The sequence below is a fragment of the Heteronotia binoei genome, chromosome 8, assembly GCF_032191835.1.
Source record: "Heteronotia binoei isolate CCM8104 ecotype False Entrance Well chromosome 8, APGP_CSIRO_Hbin_v1, whole genome shotgun sequence".
In the NCBI taxonomy this organism is placed as follows: domain Eukaryota; kingdom Metazoa; phylum Chordata; class Lepidosauria; order Squamata; family Gekkonidae; genus Heteronotia; species Heteronotia binoei.
The window spans coordinates 74,273,050-74,295,781 of NC_083230.1; the positions used below are offsets into that span (position 1 = coordinate 74,273,050).

The window sequence follows — 22,732 nt, forward strand, 5'->3', positions numbered from 1 at the left end:
GGTAACCCCTGCTGTCTATCAAGTAGCCATCCCTAGAAGGGGAGTGGAGTCAAGGCTCAAGTATTTCCATTGCTCCCAGTTGAAGGAGTGGAAAGGGAAGGCACCAGAGGCAACCCTCCTAGCAATCCTGCTGCCCCTATAGCCACGAGGAGTTCTCTGCCTGAGATAAATGTAAAACAGATCTCTTTAAGCACACAAGTACAGCCCAACCAAGTTTGCCTAGCCAATACTTTCATGACCCTTTTGGAAGATGCCCCCACCCTCCCAAGCCAGCCAAGGGGGGAGGATGCCGTCACATAAATAAAAGCTGTGGGAAAAACGTGTCTGGAAAAACATAATTCCTTTCGCAGGTTGTGCCCCAGTTGAACAGATCGCTAAATATGATGGTAAATATAGTTTATTTTGTGCTGCTAAGGATAGCGCACCCTTAGTACAAACAGAGCAATTTGGGACACACCCACAAATTTGGGACTGTTACGGCCACTCAGAGTCTCCAGAGAATCTCCCGTGGTCAGTAACTAGACACGGAAGGTTCACTAATGTGTACAAATGTGATAGAAAACAGGATCCCGGAGAGGCCATGACATATTATTTAGCCTGGAGCCCAGAAACACTTGTAGTTTTGAAGGAGTACACAGACCTAAGAATGACCAAGGTCCTGCAAGCCTGCCCCTCAGAAAGGATTGCAAATTGTATTTTTAAGATGTCTGGAAAAATTGAACAGTTCTGTCACCAGCCTAAGCTAATGACGGAGCTAGCGATCCCCGTGGTTTGCTGGCTCCGGCCCAAACTCTCCAAGCTTCGAAGCGCAGAATCCCCCAGTACACAGATAATGCCCTGCTCGATAGCCATTGTATCTGCTGCAGTTTGGAAGATTGGCGACCTGCTAAAAATCATTGTGTCAATTGGAACAGACCATTTTCTCTCCCATACTACTGAATTTCCTATTACGCTGACAGACTCAAAAAGGGAAAGCACCCATTTGCCTCTATAGAATGGAACCCGTTAAATTGGGCTGTGGAAAGTAAAGCGAGGTCAAGGCAAGGACCCCTTGATTGGATCGTTAATTTAAATAACACAGAGTGCAGCAATACAACGAGCGATCTAAAGTTTATTATGCTTGGCACTCTCGTTATTGATACCATCCATGTTGAAGGAAATTACTCCTTAACACTAAGTGACCTGGCCACCTTAGTCTTCAATCCATTGATAGATGAGGTAGGATCCCTCAGAACTCTCCAATATCCAGTGGGAGGATCCCATGTTTTGAAACGTAATTGGCAGGAGACGGTCTTAATTAAACCGCAAATGTCAGCCAAAGAAGTCGAAATTGACCTAAAGGAACTAGATACCTCGCTCTGTCTTGAGTAAAGTGCTTCCTTTATCAGGCCTGGTGAGATAGGTGCGGAAAAATGGATGGATATGTTACAGTTCAAAACGACACCCACAAGGTCAAAACGGGGTTTTGCAGACTGGGTGGCACCTATTGGAGCAGGCATGGCAGTCCTAGATGCAACCAATCTGGAAGTATTGTCTAATAAATTGTCACGATTTGCCCCAGACACATCCAAATTAGGAGAGCCTATATCACGCAATCTATGCATTCTTTGGCTGGCGTACAATATGCTATCAGTTCAGTGTTAATTACTTGGGAACAAGTAATGGAAGGAGACTTTCACCTCTTAGCGGACAACCTTCTTTCCTTCCAGGAAAATGTCTAGTTACCAATTCCTTTCCAAGTGTCAGCCAAAAACCGGTAACAAATTATTCAATTGCTCCAAGCTTATCATCCTAGCAAAATGTGAGAAGTTTCCCAACACAGCGATTTAAGATAGCCATCAATGGAACATCAAAGTCCCTTAGTAACTAACGACCCCCATCCTTCGAACCCCTATATAGTGTGGGTCAAAACCCACCTCGGGATGCATTCTGTAGGGCACTATTCGCAGTCTGTACCACCCGTTACTCCTGTAATTGGGTCTATAGGGTGCATTACTTTCCACTGAACAGACGTCTCCTCTTCAACAACCCTTGAATTCCTCTACCGATAACCTCTATTTTCTTATTCTCTTCATTGCTTGTACATAGATCTGTGGATGTGTGTAAATCTTCTTGCTACATATCTTAAGTAAACACTATAAAATACAATTGCTTGGACTATTCTTGGCTGAAAACCCAAACTTGGTATCATTGAAAGAAAAGATCCTCACTCCTAAATTCGCTCTACCTAGTGTCTCTTAGCTAATTTCCCCATCAAAATTAAGAGACTTAAAAAGCAGTACGTGTAACAGTTTATATTAATTTAAGAATTGTATACTATATTACAGTATACATTTTTCACCAGAACATTTGACAGGAAATGGAACAAATGCCTCATTGTATAATTCAATTTACAAAATAAATACTTTAAAAAGAGAATAACCTGTGTCATGCTGACAAAAGAGGAACAAAGTGAGTGAGAAGGAGAAATCTTTGACAATGAGAGAAGGTACAGGAGATGAACAGGAAAAGAATATTTAGGTTTTCTGGGACTGCCAAAGAATATAAACACATGCCATGATTCTATACTAGTCAGACCAGGGATGTCAAATATTCGGCCCCTGGGCCACAATCTGCCTGCCCAGGGCTTTAATCAGGACAGTGGGGCTCTTTTCTCCCCCCTCTCCCATCCTGTCCTCATCATTTGAAGCTCTGAGGCTGATGAAGTTCCCAGCTCCTTCTTCCTTGCCTTTGTAGGCTGAAGTAGGAAGCAATTCTGGGCTTGCAAAGCTGCAAAAAAACCCCTGTGGAATGGACTTTCCATTAAGGTCTCTGTTCCCAGATAGACTACTCTGGAAGTAGTCTATCTGGGCACAGAGAACTTAATGGAAAATTCATTCAACATTTTCCCTTGCAGCTTTGTCTGTGCTGCAATGTATTTTAATGCAGTTGAGCTCAGTTTCACTTTTCAGCGTTTATATGGCCAGTTAGAAACTGTTCCTTGCTGGAGTTGTGTGACCTTGCAAATAAAGGGTGTATGCTTTGAGCCAGCATATCTCTGCTGAATGAACTGGTGCCTTGTGAGTACTCTAACCTGGGAACCCACAGCCAAAGGAGGATATTACTCTGAAGAGCCATAGCCAATCTGAGTAGACCTGGAGGCAGGGGGAGAAGTTTTCAATGCCCAGCCATTTCATGTTTTCCTAAGCCTAAAGTTTGTGCTGTGATACTTGTGCTTTCTCTTGTTTTATTATTTAAATTGCATTGCCAAATCCCACTATTCCCGCACATTTCCATTTTAAATGAAACATCACAAGAATTTTAAGCGTGTCTGTATTTTCAGTAAAAAGTATCTTTAATTGTGTTTCCTTTATAAAGTTCATATCTCCACTACCTATGATATGCATGGCCTGGCCCCACAACATCCCATTTACGTCAGATCCAGCCCTTGTAACAAATAAATTCAACACCCCTGGATTAGATCACTGGCAGCATTGTTTACTCTGATTGGCAAAAGTTCTCCAGGGTCTCAGGTGGAGTTCCTTTACATCTACAGCTGCCAAGCAAAGCCTGGCCACCAGAAGGGTGGAGATGGGGCATAAGGGTGGGTACATCACTGAAGTTACAAGCTAGAAGTGACAAGAATCACCAGGAACTCCAGTCTTACCACAGAGTTTCTGAAAACATCTAGAGCTACCCCCTCTGCTAAGTGATGTACCTGAATATTTTAAGTGGAGATGTTATGGACAGAACCTGGGACCTTCTGCTGACAAAGCAGATGCCCCCCCTCTAAAGATACAAACTGAGCCATGTCCCCCCCCCTTCAAAGATACAAACTGCTATCACAACAGCAATTTGCATATGATATTAGAAAGACCCATTGGTTCAGCATCAGAGCTCACGTTTTTTCATGCAGAACATTCAGGTACAGTCCATAAAAATCACAAGTCACCAGTTTAAAGTAGTCAGGAGGGATAGGAATAACATTTGCCTTATCATGCTAATCTGCTATCAATTAAAACAAGCACCACACATTACAGTCTTCTATTCCCCACTAAACAGAGCTGCAGATTATTCAAGAAACAGACAAATCACAGAAGCAAAAACATGATCTGGTCTCAAGGCATTATTAAGCTGCGCCTTGCCAGAGGCTGAGCACATTTCAGAGAGCTCTGAGAGAGAGCAAAGAAGCTCTGAGAGAGAGCAGAGAAAAAGTGCTATAAGGGTGAGGTTTGGCTTTCTAAGCAGCTGGGGAAGTTGCTGAGAATTTCTGAGTTTGTGTGACTGCTGACAAATTCTGAGTTTGTGGTTGCTGGGGAACTGCTGTCTGTTTGGTTTGAGTGGGCTGACGGTGATTGAAGGTGATTGTTGCTGATTGATTAGGAGTGGCTGTGTTCCCCACCCTCTTTGCATTATTAAGCTGTGCCTTGCCAGAGGCGCAAGCCTTTGGTGCGAGCTGAAGGGCGAAAGCTAAAGGGCTCTTGGCCTGAGGGCTCTGTAAGGACCAGGAACCCAGATCCCTATTTTCCTTGTGTTCCCAATAAGGTAAGTAGACCCTCCAGAAGGAGAGCCACATAAACAAACAGGATTTAAAAGGGGACTGTATATTTTAAAAAAGCTATCATGAAGGTAGAATGCCAGCAGGGGGGTGGGGGCTTTCCAGTGTTTTGCACTGAGTGTCACATGTATGACTATCTGCCCACAGGACAGAAGACTTGGGTGTGTGCTCGATGCAAAGAGCTCCTGGTCCTCAGGGAATGAGTTCGTACCCTTGAGGCCGAGGTGACTGACCTGGAGAAGCAGAGACGGTCAGTTAGACACTCAGAGAAGACTCTCGGGGACGTATTATATGAGCTCCACTCTGAACATGGCAGCCCCGTTGCTGCCAGGGAGCATGAGGGTCAAGAGGAAACAGAGCATCGTGCTGAGGATAAGGGGAATGTGCCCTCAGAAGGGACGTCTTCTTCAGTTGGTGAGCGGGTATCCTTTCACGCCAAGGAACCATCCCTAGGCAGGGAGAGAGGGGAGGTCTTGGTAGTTGATGATTCGATCTTTAGACAAGTAGACAGCTGTGTGGCAAAACCGCGTACTGACTGTATGGTGACTTGCCTGCCTGGTGCGAAGGTAGCAGACATTACGCGTGTAGTTGAAAGACAGTGCTGGGGAGGAGTCAGTGGTCGTGGTGCATGTTGGCACCAACGATGTGGGGAAATGCAGTCGTGAGGTCCTGGAGGAAAAATTTAGACGGCTAGGCAGGAGACTTAAGGCCAGGACCTCCAAGGTAGCCTTCCCAGAAGTGCTACCTGTTCCATGTGCAGGGCTGGAGAGACAGGCACAAATTAGAAGTCTCAATGTGTGGATGAGACGATGGTGTAAGGAGGAAGGGTTTAAGTTTGTTGGGCACTGGGATGCTTTCTGGAACAAGCGTGATCTGTACAAAAAAGGATCTCCATTTATCCCCAGATGGAACCAGTCTGTTGGCGCTTAAAATCAAAAAGGTGGCAGAGCAGTTTTTAAACTAAATCTTGGGGGAAAGCCGACAGGAGATGAAATGTCTCTGGTTCGGGAGGACTCATCTCAAAGAGATGAAGGGTTAGCTGTTATTTTTCTACCGGGTAATGGATCAGAGTTGTCCACTGAGATGGTGACAAACAGTATGTACTTTCTGCCAAAGTCTCGAGGCAGCAGGAGGAAGGTTGTGGGCCTAGCTCGCCTGGGAAATTATAGATGTTTGTATACAAATGCTAGAAGTGTTCAAAGTAAAATTGGTGAGTTGGAATGTTTAGTGTTGGGTGCAAAACATAGACATTGTGGGAATTTCAGAAACTTGGTGGAATGAGGGGAATCAGTGGGACACGGTGATTCCTGGATATAAGTTGTATCGGAAGGATAGGGAGGGAAGGGTTGGAGGTGGAGTGGCTCTGTATGTCAGAGAGGGTATACAGTCCAGTAAGATTGAGGTCAGAGAATTACCGTATTTTTTGCTCCATAAGATGCACTTCCCCCCCCCCAAAAAAAACGTGGGGGGAAGTGTGTGCGTCTTATGGAGGAAATACTGCAAAAAAGAGTGCTGCTCCTTGCCACGGGCAGGCAGGCAGGCTGGGGCGTACGTGGGGCCGTGGGCAGGCAGCGGGGCGCACTGAGAGCGCAGAGCTGCAGCATGGGAGGCCGCCTGCTGTGCTCTGCCCGGGCGCCGCTGCTGGTGCTGCAAGCCTTCCTCCTCCTCCTCTTCCTGCGCGCAAGGGTCCCGCAACCGGCCCCGCATTGCGGCACTGCCCACCCTCTGTCTGCCATGCCGCCACCGCCACCTCTCTGTGCCCCTGGGGCTGGGGTAGATGTGGCGGGCAGGGCGTGGCGGCTGCGCTGCAGTGGTGGGTGTAGGGGGCAGGCAGGGAAGGGAGGAGGCGCCAGGGCCTCGGCCTGAGTGGGGTGGTGGTTGCAGCCGGTGGTGACCTTCAGGAGGGAGGAGGCGGCGCAGCCAGGAGCTCCGGCAACTGGGGGGGGCACGGGGCGGGAGGGAAAGGGGAGCGAGGGAAGGGGGTGTTTTTGAGTTTGGGCCCAGCCCCTGGGGGAGGGCGGAAAGACAAACCGACTGACCGCGCTCCTTCCCTCCGCCTCCTCCTCGGCTGGGTTGGCTGGGGGGGGAGTGGAAAGGTGCCTCCAGGTGCCCAGGTGGTGGTGGGGTTTCTCAGCAGGCAAGAGGTGGGGGGCGCCCTTACCTTGCCTCTGCACTGTCGCCTTGCCTTACCTTACCTTTCCCTCTGTGCCGCCAGCCTCCCCCCCCCCACCCCCGGTCTTCGCCCTGTCTCTGCTGCGAGACCCAGCCACCCCCTCCCTGCGGCGCTTCCTTGGCAGCCCCCTGGCCAGCGCTCAGACTCGGCTGCCTTTGCTCAAAGCCCCGACGGGGCTCGGGAGGCGCCACTGTGCAGTCCCCCCCCAAGAAGGCAGCCTCAGGCCAGCTCACCCGGTGTGTGAAAGGGCTGCTTTCTGGGCTGGACTTGGCGTCAGGCGGCCCTCGGGCACTAAAGGTGAGGAGACTCCTCAGCCAGGCCTCTTCCCCCACCGTCCCTTGACGGCAGGGGGAAGAGGCCTGGCTGAGGAGTCTCCTCACCTTTAGTGCCCGAGGGGCTGCCTGACGCCAAAGCCAGCCCAGAAAGTGCCCGGCCCGCAGCAGTCCCTGCCCGCGCCCCACTGCCGGGGAATTCCTCCCCGTCTCTCCCTCCCTCCCTCCCTGGGAGCAGCCAGAAAGTCCTGGGTGGCACAAGCGGCCGTGGGGGGACAGGCAGGCGGGGCGCTTCCTCCTCCTGGGACTTGACACGGCTGGGAGGGGAGCCGGCTGGTCCGCTGGGCAGAAAGCTGCAGCAGAACCGGCTTCCCAGTGGGCCCGCCCGGCCCCTCTCTCTTCCCCTCCCCTCTGGATTGAAGCCCAAAGAGCCCCTGCTGGCGGTCGGAGCGGCACCAGTGGGACCAGGCAATGCGGGGGGGGGGGGGGCACGAGGGTGCTGTTTGCTGCGGCAGCCTCAGAGCAGAAGCCAGTGGTCTGGAGGGCGGCGGCAGGTGACAGGCAGGGAAGCGGGCCGGGCCGTCGAGGGGCGCTGAATGGTTACCCTCTCATGGTTGTCGAAATAAGAGATTTGCTTTCCTACCGAGATTTGTCTTTTGTAGCGGTTTCGTGTTGAAGTTCCAAAAGAAAGGTTTGCCAAGGTCTGCCTCAGGCTGCACGAGGTGGGCATGGCAAGCTTGGGCTGAGACTCTGACCCACCCCCCGAAGCCTTTCCTGGCCCTGCTGCAGGAGGGGAGGGGGCCCTCGTTGGACCTTTTAGCACCTTCAGCACTAAAAGGCTCTCCAGATGCCGGTGCAGCAGGCAGTTCCCCTCTGCTCTGCCTGCCTGGAAGCCTTGCCTTCACCAAGGGGAGGGTTTGGGGAGGAGGTGGCGGCAGGTGCACCTGCCCACTAGGCACTGGGTGGCCCCTCAGTTGTGTGAGGGAAGGAGAGGGACTGGCTCTCCCCACATTCAACGGCTGGGCTTGTCTGAGGTACTATGAATGCTGGCTGCAGGGGGCACAATTCATTAAAAAAACCTTATCACTCATTAAATCTTGATTTACCCCATACATACCATGTTCCACTTTGAGCATTAATTATATATTTAAAAACCTGCCTTATTAGTGCTTGACCTGTTTAGAGCACATATTAGCAAACCAACAAAAAAGTGCTTCAAAGAAGTGAAGACTCATCTAGCTGTAATTCCTGGAGATCTTACCAGCCAGTTGCAACCTCTTGATGTTTCCATCAACAAGCCATTAAGGTCTTAATGAGAGAAGAGTGGAACAAATATATGGCTGCTGGTAATCATGATCTGACATCTACTAGACGAATGAAAAGGCCCACCATCACTCAAGTTTGTGAACGGGTGAAAACATCATGGGACTCAGTGAAGGAGAAGATTGTTGTACAGTCATTCAAAAAATGGCATTACCAATGCCTTAGATGGAGAGTGAAGACGGTATCTTATATGAAGACAGCGAAGAAAGTGATGTCAGTGATTGGAAGCAAATGAGCTTCATAAATTCTGACTGTAGCGATGATGAGTTCTTGGGGTTTCCAGAAAACCAGAGTACTCAAACCTTTAAGTCTCTCCATTTGTTAATGACTGTGATAATGGATCTTAATGCCACGGTTGACTGCTGTTCACTTTACATGGTTCAAATGTTATTCTGTTATAGTTTATTAAATATTTTATTACACTATTTGGTTCAGAATATTTTTTTTTCCTGTTTTCCTCCTCTAAAAACTAGCTGCGTCTTATGGTCAGATGCGTCTTATGGAGTGAAAAATATGGTAGATTCTCTTCTAGAAATGCTTTGGGTTGAAATAGAGGGCCCAAAAGGAAATTTAACTATGGGAGTTTGTTATCACCCACCAAATCAACAGATAGAGGACGATTATAATACGATGGAAGGATTAAAGATAGTGGCTAAACATAAAAACTGTGTCATAATAGGTGATTTTAACTACCCGCAGATTGATTGGGTCAATATGTGTTCACGTCGAGAGAAAGAGATTGAGTTTCTAGAGGCTCTCAATGACTGTGCTATGGAGCAGATGGTCACAGAACCTACCAGGGGTGGGGCGATCCTGGATTTGGTCCTAAGTAATGCCCAAGACTTGGTGAGAGATGTAAAAGTGATTGCACTGCTTGGGAGCAGTGACCATAACGTTATTGATTTCACCGTTTGTATAAATAGAGAGTTGCCCCAAAAGACCAGCACAACCACGTTTAACTTTAAAAGGGGTAAATTCTCTGAGATGAGGAGGCATGTGAAGAGGAAACTGAAAGGAAAGGTAAATACAGTCAAAACCCTTGGGGAAGCTTGGAGGCTATTTAAAACTACAATCCTAGAAGCTCAGATAAAATATTTACCACAAGTTAGGAAAGGCACAAAGAGGTATAAGAAAAGGCCTGCATGGTTAACAAACAAAGTAATGGAAGCTGTAAAAAGTAAGAAGGACTCCTTTAAGCGGTGGAAAGCTAGTCCAAGTGAGATTAATAAAAGGGAACACAGGCTATGGCAAATCAAATGAAAGACTGTGATCAGGTAGGCAAAAAGGGACCTATGAGGAGCATATTGCAAAAAGCATAAAGACCAACAATAGAAATTTCTTCAAGTATATTAGAAGCAGGAAACAAGCCAGGGAGGCAGTGGGGCCCTTGGATGACCAAGGGGTAAAAGGATTACTGAAGGAGCATAGGAAAATGGCTGAGAAGCTGAATGCATTTTTTGCCTCCGTCTTCACTGTGGAAGATGAGAAGTGTTTGCCTGCTCCAGAACCACTTATTTTGGAAGGGGTGTTGAAAGATCTGAGTCAGACTGAGGTGACAAGAGAGGAGGTCCTACAACTGATAAATGAATTAAAATCTAATAAGTCACCAGGCCCAGATGGCATACATCCAAGAGTTCTGAAAGAACTTGAAGTTGAACTTGTGGATCTCCTGACAAAAATATGTAATCTTTCATTGAAATCTGCCTCCGTTCCTGAGGACTGGAAGGTAGCAAATGTCATCCCCATCTTTAAAAAAGGTTCCAGAGGAGATCCGGGTAACTACAGACCAGTCAGTCTGACTTCAATACCGGGAAAGTTGGTAGGAACCATTATCAAAGACAGAATGAGTAGGCACACTGATGAACACAGGTTATTGAAGAAGACTCAGCATGGGTTCTGTAAGGGAAGATCTTGCCTCACTAACCTGTTACATTTCTTTGAGGGGGTGAACAAACATGTGGACAAAGGAGACCTGATATATATTGTTTACCTTGACTTTCAGAAAGCTTTTGATAACGTTCCTCATCAAAGGCTCCTTAGTAAGCTTGAGAGTCATGGAGTAAAAGGACAGGTCCTCTTGTGGATCAAAAACTGGCTAATTAATAGGAAGCAGAGAGTGAGTATAAAGACAGGTTGCTTACCTGTAACTGTAGATCTTCGAGTGGTCATCTGTGCATTCACACCCATGGGATAGTGAGCCTGCGCCAATCCCCGAATCGGTACCTGAAAAGCCCGGGATTTTTCCGCGCTCGGCGCCAATGGGCATGCGCAGGCGTCCCAGTATGCATGCTCACCGGCGCCAGCGCGGGGATCCCGCCAGTTCCTTCCTGACCGCTGGAAGCCCCTACTGGAGGGAGACCGTCAGCAGTGGGAAGGAGGGCGGGTAGTGTGAATGCACAGATGACCACTCGAAGATCTACAGTTACAGGTAAGCAACCTGTCTATCTTCTTCGTGGTCTCTGTGCTTCACTCCCATGGGAGATTAGCAAGCAAAGCATACCTGGAGGCGGGAAGACGGTCAACCGGAAGAAACAGCTTGCAGCACCGCAGTTCCCAACCGAGTCCTCTGCTGAGCATGCACATCCAGCACGTAGTGCTTCATGAAGGCATGCGGAGAAGACCAGGTAGCAGTCTTGCAGACATCGGAAAGCGACACACCTCTCAGGAACGCCACCTACGTGGCCATCGCTCTTGTGGAGTGTCCACGAACAGGCCCATGTAAAGGCTTCTTTGCCAACAAATAACAGAGTTTAATCATCTCAGTGAGCCATTTTGAGAGCCTCTGAGACGAAATCCTGGAACCTAACTTGGGAGCAGCATATGAAACAAAAAGCTGCTTGTCCTTACGAAAAACCCTTGAACGATTCAAATAAAACAGTAAAGCACGCTTAACATCCAGAGCATGCAACCTATGTTCCTCGTCCAAGGAAGGGCTAGGGTAAAAAGTGGGCAACCGAACTTCTAAATTGAGGTGGAACTGAGAGACCACCTTTGGAAGAAAACTAATGTCCGGAGCCATGGAAACCCCAGCCTCTCTGAACACAAGATAAGGGTAATCAAACCGCATCGCCGTGAGCTCCCCAACACGGCGCGCTGATGTGATGGCAACCAAAAATGCAGTCTTCCATGACAAGAGCTGCAAAGAGCACGTGGCCATCGGCTCAAAGGGGTGACGGGTTAGTTTGTCCAGCACTAAAGTCAAGTCCCACAACTGAGGGGGCGATCTTGATGGTGGGTGCAGCCTAAACAATCCCTTCAAAAAAATTTTGGACTGAGGGTGTGCAAAGACGGAGTACCCCTCCACCGGCTCATGGAAGGCAGATATTGCCACCAAATAAACTTTGATGGAGGAGAAAACCAGGCCTGCATCCACTAGGGACAACAAAAAACCAAAAATGGCCGACAATCCCGCCCTACTAGGCGAGACTAAAGGGTCCACTAAAAACTTAGTAAACGTCCGCCACTTCCTGTCATAGGAAGCACGGGTGGACGGCTTTCTACTGCTCATAAGAACCTGCTGGACTCCGTCAGAGAACCCTACTGGTCGATGAACCACGCTGTCAGCTTCAGGTGCGGTACATTGTGATGGAGAACATACCCTCCCTGAGCTGACAGAAGATCCGGCTCTGCTGGAAACTGGTGGAAGACCCCCCCCCCCCGATAGTTGGAGCAGGATCGAGAACCAGTTCTGGCGGGGCCACCAGGGAGTCACCAGGATGCATCGTGGCTTCTCCCTTGCAATTTTGTTGACCACTTTCGTCAACAACAGCAGGGGCGGGAACATGTAGAGGAACTGACCCTCCCATGGAAGTAGGAGTCCGTCTCCTAGAGAGGCTGGATCCGCACCCCCCCCCCCCCCCCGGAGCAGAACATGGGGCACTTCATGTTCTCTGCCGTGGCGAAGACATCCAGCTGCGGGTACCCCCAACGCTGAAATACTGGCTTCAGGAAACGCCATTGCAGTTCCCACTCGTGTTTGGAAGCCCCCCCCCCCCCCCCCGCTGAGGGAGTCTGCCTGGAGGTTGAGGACCCCCGGAAGGTGTGCTGCCTTTACAAAGATGTCGTACTGCAGACACTCCGACCAGAGATCCATCGCCAATGCGCAGAGCCGACGAGACACTGTCCCACCCTGCCTATTGATTGTAGCACAGGGCAGTGGTATTGTCCGTGAGCAGTGCTACAGTCTTTCCCACCACTAGGGGGCGGAAAGAACGCAGGGCAAAGTGAACCGCCAGAAGCTCCAGATAGTTTATATGGAACTGAGTCAGTTTTGGCGGCCACTGGCCCCCCACACACAAACCTTCCATGTGGGCCCCCCAGCCCCACCACAAAGAAGCATCTGTGGTGATGGTCACAGCAGGAGTCGGAAGGTGGAAAGGAGCCCCTTGGCAGATGTTGTTCTCCGACTCCCACCACCGTAGCATTTGGAGCGTCTCGGATGGAATGGTGAACCTCTTCCGAGGTGCGTCTCTGAGTGGGCGAAACTGGCGAAGAAACCACAACTATAGGCCTCTCATTCTCAGTTTTGCGAACAGAAGCACGCTTGTCGTCGCCGCCATCAGCCCCAGCATCCGCTGAAGCTGCTGCGCGGTGCCCCACTTTCGCCTTCGAAGTAGTTGTACCAGACCAACAATGTCCTTTGCCCTCTGCGAAGGCAGGAATGCACGATGTTGGTTTGTATCCAGCAAAGCCCCTATGAACTGCACTGTCCTTGACGGAGTGAGATGGGATTTCTCCAAATTGACCTGCAGCCCCAGGGTGTCGAGAAGACGCAGAGTGATGACAATGTGCGTTGACAAACTGTCCCTCGACTTCGTCACAAGGAGGCAGTCGTCGATGTATGGGAAGACAACAACTCCATGGAGACGAAGATGGGCAGCCACAACGCTCATCATCTTCGTAAACACCCAAGGTGCAGTAGACAGGCCGAACGGAAGGGCTTTGAACTACAAGTGCTGGGCACCCACTGCAAACCTGAGGGAACGCCTGAACGCCGGATGGATGCTGACGTGGAAGCAGGCATCCTTGAGGTCCAGAGTTGCCATCCAGTCCCCTTGATTGATGGGGGCAGGATTGTTTGCAGCGTGGACATTCTGTACTTCTGGTACAGAATAAATTTGTTCAGATTCCAAAGATCCATGATTGGTCTCAAGCCCCCATCCCTCTTGGGGACCAGGAAGTAGCGAAAGTAAAAACCTCCCGTCCTGGCCTCCAACGGAACTTTTTCTATGGCTTGTTTCTGTAGGAGGTTGCTCACCTCTGCCAGCAGAGGTGGGGAAGGGGGAGTGGTGATTACCACAGATTGGTTCGGAATCTGAACAAACTCTATTTTGTAGCCCTCTTTTATGATGGACAGAGCCCACCTGTCTGAGGAGATCAACTCCCAGGCAGGCAGGAAAAGGCGGAGGCGGATAGATGAACCAGTGGGGGCAATGACGCGTGCCACAGGAAAGTCAAAGGCCCTGCTTCTGAGGGCAGGCATCTTTGGACTTGCCCGCAGGCTGGGACCTGTAGCGGTTCCTGTTATTGCCCGAGTAGGATGGTCTATCAGGCTGAGTCGATCGGGGATGCCATTGCTGTTCTGGCAAAAATTTCTGACAGGGCTTCTTGGCCCAAGGCTTGTGCCACTGCTTCGTTCTGGGTGTTCTAGAGGAAGCCTGCACACCCAGGTTCCTGGAGGTCTTAAGGCTCTTGTTGAACTCCTGCAGAGCACTGTCAGTAGTAGTGCTGAAGAGGCCATCTCCCTCAAAAGGCAAGTCCTCAACAAATGCCTTGGTGTCTTGTTGCAGGGCAGTCGACCTCAGCCAGGAGTGACGGCGGATACACACAGCACATGTGATGGCCTTAGCTGACACATCTACCATGTGCTTTGCTGCAGCCAGTTGCTGCTTGGCTACAGCAAAGCCTTCCTTCTGCAGCTTCCTGGCAGCAGCCTTCTTATCCTCGCTCAGGGAAGAGAGGAGACGGGTGAGCTGTTCCCATACAGAGTACTGGTATCTAGCCATGCAAGCCGCATAGTTAGATACCTTCACCCCGAGGGCCCCTGCGGAGTACACCTTCCTTCCCATGCCGTCAAGCTTCTTCCCCTCCTTGTCCGGTGGGGAGGAGTGGACCTTGCGAGCCTTGGATGAGGATGAGACGACAACTGAGTTCGGTTTCGGATGGTTGAAAAGGAACTCAGCCCCCGTCTCCTGGACCCTGTACATGTGGTCCAGCCTCCTGGAAGACACCGGTGTTGTGGATGGCTTCTTCCAAGGCTCCTTCACTGCCTGCAGAATCACTTTGGTGACCGGCAAAGTGATTGCTGTGGATGTGTCCCTTTGCATGATGTCGAAGACATTGTCATCCACTACAGGCTGGGGCTATGTCACAGGCAGAGAGAGGGTGGCAGCCATTCTCCTCACCAGGTCCCCATAGGACTTCAGGTCCTCTGACGGTGAAATCGGAAGATCCTCGGCTGTCTGGGAAACTGGCGAGGGCTCCAAGGCACCTTCCTGGACGTCACTCTCCGAGTCAGACGAGGAAGACTCCCGATGAGCGGAATTCTCCGAAAGAATCGGTGTCAATTCCTGCGGCGGCGACCGGATCGGTGTCGATGGTCGACGAGGAGGTTCGATCAGTAGGATACGCCTCTCCGGGAGGGCCGATGCCTTTCGGGAGTGATGTGAGACCCGGGACATGCAGGACACCTCCGACTGCTGCTCCCACTCCGGAAACTCCCTCGGCGGGTACCACTGGTACAGAGGGTAGGGGTACGAGTAAGGCTGCCATCGACGCTGCTCCCATGGTGGTGGAGGTGGGAAGCAGCGCGGTTCAAAGGGAGGCTCTGGCTCCTGTCTGCCCCTAGATCTCATCGGCATAGCCGGGTCCATCGGCGCTGATACCTCCAACTCCAAGATTGAATCACTCCCACTACACCGACGCAATCCTGAAGAGGAGGACCGCTGGGTAAGGTCGATCTCATGCTCCGACATCGACAGATGGGGCTGCAGCGATGCCGATGGGCTACGGCGCGGGGAAGCCAGGATCTTCTGCGGCGGCTTGGAGGTAGTCGGTGCTGAAGCGTCTGGTGAAGGCGATGCAGTGTGGGGCCTCTTCCGCTTCTCCTTCGACTCGGCCTTCTTAGAAGAAGATGCTTGGGTCCCCGAGTCATCTCGACGCTTCTTGGTGGGCATGTCCACCAATCCATCATGGGACCATTTCGTGGAGGAGCCTCGCTCTACTGGCACTTCAGTCACAGTCGGGGCCGCATCAGCCAATGTGACCGTCGGGGCCGGGGCGTCCACCATTGTCGATGCCGACTGGCCCGGTGTCGATCTCTGAGGGCGGAGTGCCGACTCGGTTAAGGCTGCCGAAAGCCGCACCGCCCGGCTCTTCCGCGTTTGCTTGGAGAAGCGGAGACAGTGTGGGCAGGCCTCCATACGGTGCGTTTCACCCAAGCAGAGCAGACACAAGGAATGGCCGTCTGGGGGGGGGCAATCTTCTTCCCGCAGGAATGGCACCGATTGAAAAACCCCCAGCGACTGTCCAGAGACAGCAGCCACCAAAAAACCCACTCAGAAGCCTCTGAGAGGAAAAAACTGGGGGAAGACAAACGGAAGGAAGGGCCTGAAGCGCGATCTGACAAACACACACACAAAAACTCTTTTTTTATATCTATCTATCTATCTAACTAACTATCTATCTAACTAACTACACTAAGGAAAACAACAAACGGGCTATTTACACGGTAAAGGCAAAGGCCAAAAAATCTCACCGACCGGGGACATGAAAGGGAAAACCTTTCCACGTGGCAGTCAGAAAGGAACTGGCGGGATCCCCGCACTGGCGCCGGTGAGCATGCGTACTGGGACGCCTGCGCATGTCCATTGGCGCCGAGCGTGGAAAAATCCCGGGCTTTTCAGGTACCGATTCGGGGATCGGCGCAGGCACACTATCCCATGGGTGTGAAGCACAGAGACCACGAAGAAGATATGGGCAGTCTTCGCAGTGGAAGACGGTAAGAAGTGGGGTGCCGCAGGGCTCAGTACTGGGTCCCATGCTCTTTAACTTGTTCATAAATGATTTGGAGTTGAGAGTAGGCAGTGAAGTGGCCAAGTTTGCAGATGACACTAAATTGTTCAGGGTGGTGAGAACCAGAGAGGCACTCCAAAAGGATCTGTTGAGGCTGGGTGAGTGGGCGTCAACGTGGCAGATGAGGTTCAATGTGGCCAAGTGCAAAGTAATCCACATTGGGTTCAAGAATCCCATCTACAAATACAAGTTGATGGGGTGTGAACTGGCAGAGACTGACCAAGAGAGAGATCTTGGGGTCGCGGTAGATAACTCACTGAAAATGTCAAGACAGTGTGCGATTGCAATCAAAAAGGCCAACACCATGATGGGAATTATTAGGGAGGGAATTGAAAACAAATCAGCCAGTATCATAATGCCCCTGTATAAATCGATGGTGCGGTCTCATTTGAAATACTTCGTACAATTCTGGTCACCGCACCTCAAAAAGGATATTATAGCATTGGAAAAAGTGTAGAAAAGGGCAACTAGAATGATTAAAGGTTTGGAACACTTTCCCTATGAAGAAAGGTTAAAACGCTTGGGGCTCTTTAGCTTGGAGGAACGTCGACTGCGGGGTGACATAACAGAGGTTTAAAAGATTATGCATGGGATGGAGAAAGTAAAGAAAGAAGTACTTTTCTCCCTTTCTCACAATACAAGAACTCGTGGGCATTCCATGAAATTGCTCAGCAGTCAGGTTAAAACGGATAGCAGGAAGTACTTCTTCACCCAAAGGGTGATTAACATGTGGAATTCACTGTCACAGGAGATGGGGGCAGCTACAAGCATAGCTGGCTTCAAGAGGGGGTTAGATAAAAATATGGAGCAGAGGTCCATCAGTGGCTATTAGTATATGTGTGTGTGTGTGTGTGTGTGTATATATATATATATATATATATATTGGCCACTGTGTGATACAGAGTGTTGGACTGGATGGGCCACTGGCCTGATCCAACATGGCTTCTCTTATGTTCTTATTTAAGGGATGCTAAATCACGGAAAACAATCAGGGTGAACACCCTCTAAAGTTCTTACATTAGTGTTCACAGAATCATGGCAGGCCAATATCTACAGAGGCTGACTGCAGACATCACCTACACACAACTGCATTTCATCTAGATCAAAAAGTTCTAAGCAGAACAGGATATACATGTTTGAGGGGGGGGGGCAAAATTAAAAAATGACACCCCCTTTTGGGCCATTCTGTCTTATGATCCCATAGAATACAATGGACTTCATACCCAATTTGGCGCCTCCCCCCCGTCAGCACCTGGGGCAAGCACCCTTCTCTACCCGCCCCCCCCAGATCCGGCCCTGGTGTTAAGGGCAAGAGCAGCAAGATAATGCATCACAGTATGATGGCTGCAAAAATGACTCATACGTATCATAATAGTAGTTCTTATCTTGCCAGTACTTACAACTGGAATAAAACAGTAATCAACATATCCATCCCTTATCTTGCACAACTCTGTAAGAACAGGCAGTGGAAAAAGGTCACAACCCCCACACTACCAGTAAAAAAGTAACTACACCTTCTGAAATAATAAAACCTTGTGTCCACCTTTCCTAATATTACAGACCAAGGAGGCAGCCACTCACTCCATTATCTTGCACAGTAAATACAAGTTTAAATGCTACTCATCAGTATGAAATTAAGTGCTTCAAGTATGTGTCAATATATTGGCTTTCCCCACTGAGGCAGGAATGTGAGTTTATATGTGCATGCATTAGGGAAAGCGTGCGGGGGGGATTTTTCTAAAGATTATGCTACAGATTTTTCTTTAGGTAACTTCCTAGTTGTAAATTTGCTGTTTCTTTGTTAAAACATCAGAAAGCATATCTCAAGAATACAAAAAACTATGTAGTTCAGAAAGAATAACTAGATCATTTCAGATTCCAAAAATGGCACTCAGAACAAGATAAAATGATACTTAGAAGTTCAGATGATTCTGATCCTTTCCAGTTGTGGTTGTGGTGGAAAGTGCTTTCAAATTGCAATCAACTTGCGGCAACTCCATAGGATTTTTCAAGGCAAGAGACAAACAGAGGTGGTTTGCTATTACCTGCCTTTGTGTAGCAACTCTAATTTCCTTGGTGGTCTCCCAAGCATGTACTAACCAGGTCCGACCCTGCTTAGCTTCCAATATTGAGCTAGCCTGGACATTCCAGGTCAGAACTATCTATCCACACTGCAATAATAGTAGGAGAAGACTACACTTACAAATATATTATATTCAGTAAAGTTTACATTTTTTTATAATATGAAAAGCCTGGCCCCTATTCAGATGAGTCTGGAAATTAAATATCAAATAATGAAGCCAAAGTGAAAGAAGTGCATTTTAAATACCCACCAATAAAAGTCTTATTTATATTAAGCTTAAGGACACTTAGGGCGTTTTCGCACTCACGTTCAGCTGGCGCGACCCCCCTCTTCACCGCGCAGGATCTGCGCGGATTTCGCACTAAATGCCGCGGAGCAGCCTTTTGCGCCGGAAACTCCCGGCGCAAAAGCCGCTCAAACGTAAACAGCCAAAAAGCAGTTTCCGTTTGCACGGCTTTTGCGACGGGAGTTTCCGGCTCTTCCGGCTGCTCCACGGCATTTAGTGCGAAATCCGCGCAGATCCTGCGCGGTGAAGAGGGGGGTCGCGCCGGCTGGACGTGAGTGCGAAAACGCCCTTAGTAAATGAATGAAGCTAGAGTCCAGTGGCACTTTTAAGACCAACAAAGTTTAATTTGTGTGAGCTTTCATGTGCAAGCACACTTAATCAATGGAAGGCTGGATATGCTTTGAAATAAATGCTGTATATAAAATGAGCATTCAGATCTGAAGTTGTATTTCTCTGTAATAGTCTGTACATTTAGTTAATACTAATGAAAAACTGAAAAATGCATAAAAGTAAACTATAACCTGCAATCAGAGGCAGCTATTGCAACCACAACCTTCATATGCATATAAAGAAATAGCAGTTTATTTGGAAATCATATATGATTTTGTGAATATTTCTAAACTTTAAGAACATTGGAATTACAAACAAAAACTGAAACTCCACAAAAGGTTTGTTTCACTCTATCATACATACTTTTTAAAGATTGAAAATATCTTTTAATAAAATAATGCTGAAAAAAGCACAAAAAGATTTTAACAGAGATACTAATACTTGAACACAAGTAAAACAAGCTTTATAACCTATTTTTTTCCAAAAATGACGTGCATAGAAGTTTACATCTAATTTTTCCTTGTTTTGAATTAAAGGACTTAAACAACCCAATTCAGTTGTATTTTTTGTGAAGATAAAAAAATTTAAGGAACTTTCCCTGTTTCCCCAAGCCAAAGTTTCATACTAAGAATTAGGAAACCGGTGATGAGAACTACTTCAGGGCAGAGATTGCTCTTTTTTATTACTTAAACATCTGGCAACATTTGCACTTAACATAAATGTCAGACAGCCAATATGGAGTGATACAAACTTTTTTTTTAAAGATGGAAATTGACCTTCTTCCACAAATATATTTTATATAGTCAATATCATTAGTACCAGCAAAAATATACTTTTTGTAGTAGCCATTCCTCTGTTTTATGGAATAGCCTTCCTGAAGCTATATACTAAGAAGGCTTCCTCTTGAGATTCTGCAAATTACACAAGGTGGCATAATTTAGGAGAGCTTTTGACACTGCCACCTAATTTTAATTACTTTTTTTAGTTGTATGGATTTTAATGACATTTTGTTTTTATTACCATTAGAACTCACCTCAGGTCTAGTTTCAGAGAAAGGCAGACTAAAAATGTTCTGAACAATCAAACAATTCAAATTAGTCAGTATTTGAACAAACACTCTTCTATGGTGTACACATCCCTTTCAACTCTGATTGCATTTTAGTCTTTATTTTATATTATTTTCATCTTAGCCATCCCCCAAACAACATTTCTTTTTAAAGTAATAAGATAAAACCACTCAGTTGCCTCACAATTCCAAATAAAATTTAAATTGATTTACATAGCTGTACACTCTCAGAATCCAATGAGAAACAATTAATAAAATTAAGACATCTAGCCCAAGCAGAACAATTTGTTACTCTGAAAAAGAACTCCCCATATTCTAGAGAAGTGAACTTCATATTCTGTTCACATCTTGTTCTCCTTATTGGCTACCTGTCAAGCTTCAAAAGCAAGAGGCAAACCATGCTGGACTTCCTCAAGAAAGTGATCATGCCAACCATGGATGCCCTTTTGCTGATGTTAGACTGAAAGCGCATCCAGCAAAGAAATCATCCCTCGTTTTAACTACACAGTCAAGTTAAAAGATTCTGCTATTCATTGAGACAGCACTACAACATAGCTTTTTGGCATGCTGAGCAGACACCTCACTCGCGCCCCCCACCCTCATTTGTCATTCCTACACATCTTTAGAACTGTGGACGATGAACTCTAGACGAAGTGCACAGTGATATCAACCAAGCCGCCCCTGGCTCCTCCCACACACAACGTGTCAAGCACAATTTACAATCCACCCACACTCTCGCCTGTGCGCTTCCCTCAAGTCACACTGCTCAGCCGCTTTGCAGCTGCACACTAACAGGACAAGGCAAAACGAAAGGGCCAACGGCCGAGCTTCGTCCTCTTCCTCTTCCTCTGACGACGGGCTGAGGCTGTCTGATTGTATCTTTGGTCCTCTGGTTGTAAACAGCGAGGGGGAAATACCGAGATGCAGACATCAACCCTTCCGCCCCAATTTTCTCGTATCGACGCTAGGCTGTCCCATTTCAGGCACACTCACCTTGAAATGCAACACTAGAAGTATTGTTTTCGGTAGCCGAAACGTTCCCACACACACCTCCCCCTAAAAAAACTCCGGTTCCCCCAAATATTTTTCAGCCCCCTCAAATGCCTTTACCTCATGACTTGCGCTAAAGCAGCAGCACGAGACTCACCCTTCCGCGTAAGTCAGTCAACATGGAGCGTGGAAAAGAAAAAAGGACCCCGAAGATAAACTACCGCTGTCCGCCTCCTACCTTCCTCCCCCTTCCTCCATCCCCACGAAGGACGCCCACACAGACCTGGAAAGGTGCTTCAGGATCTGCTTTTTGATAATGCCCGCCATGGCCTCCGCTCGCCGCTCTCAGCTTCAGGGAAACCAAATGGGACTCCACGTTCGAGCCATCTTTCTGCCTGAACCGAGACGTCTCCAGTCAGCCTCAGCTCGGCTCCGACGCCATGTTGATTGCGGTAGAGCCAGCTGATAGACTAAGAAGAGCGGGGTGGGGAAGAGGGCGGCACCAGGCGCAGGGAGCACCGCCCGCTTTTTCTATAAAGAGAAGGAAGGCCGTGTTCGGAAGCGGCTGGGGGCGAAGAGGTGCCTGTTAAAAACAGTCTTGCTATGGAGACGGCGTCCGCGGGAGGGGATTGCTTTGCTCGGGAGGGAGAACCCCAAAATCGCTCCGACGTTGCATTCAGCAGGATAAGGGCCCAAACTTGTTGTGGAAGCTCCCCTTGTCAGATCTACAGAGCTGGTTTCCTAACCTCAAATATAGACAATTGCATTGAAAGAGACCAGTACCGGATATTTAATGTATCGGTCACTTTTCTACCATGATTAGAGACGATCTTTTTGACTGTTGCTTGATACCTCCCGAGAGTCTGCTGAGGTTGGGAAAAGAGTTTTGGAGACTACAAACCGGTATCTAGTCAAGGCAGATTAGCTGTTCCACGTTTCATGTACCATACATTAAAAGAAAACAGGAGTCCTTTAATATTTATTCTGACATATTTTAGTGAATCAGAGAGACATCCCTTCATCAAATGCTTGAAAATTAAAAAGAAGCCCTATGGTGTTTATCAAAATTTATTCCAGCATAAATATACTTCCAATTAAATAAACCAGCTCTGTCTCTAAGGTTTATGCTATAATAAATTGTTAGTCTAGTGTTTGTTGCACTCCTGTTTAATTTTATACAACATCCCAATGACTATACTGAAAAAATGAAAAGAAATCTCACTTACCGTATGTGGTTTATAATATTCTGCATGGCCCACCAATATCTTAGTCCCTTGCTGACTAAAGTATATCTAGGCCCAATGGGCTATGAGTGCAATTCTATGCCCACTCAGCTAGGAAAAAGCTCCTTTTGAATGTTGTGGAATTTACTTTGAAACAAACAGGATTAGGATTGTACTAGAAAGCACTGCTATTGGGGTGTTATTTCTGCATTGTGCCTTTTGGAAACTGATTATGTCTTAGTTTGACGTAATTGTTGTGAGTTTACAGGATGGCTCTTGGATGAAGCTTGTTTGTGAAACGTGGTATATCAAGTCAACAAGCACATAAAGGAAGGAACTTTGTACCTTTGGAGCCTTTATTTTGGGAGACTGGATT

General features: G+C 48.1%; 1 protein-coding gene across 1 annotated transcript in view; it reads right to left on the reverse strand.

The window, feature by feature from the left end:
- The window catches only part of BLTP3B (bridge-like lipid transfer protein family member 3B), a 109,266-nt gene extending 87,666 nt beyond the window's left edge, over window positions 1-21,600 (reverse strand). The window contains exon 1 of the mRNA XM_060245236.1: window positions 21,417-21,600. Coding sequence (XP_060101219.1) covers window positions 21,417-21,460 — 44 coding nt within the window. The 5' untranslated portion in view covers window positions 21,461-21,600. The remainder of the gene's footprint in view (window positions 1-21,416) is intronic.
- Between the last annotated feature and the right edge of the window lie 1,132 nt (window positions 21,601-22,732).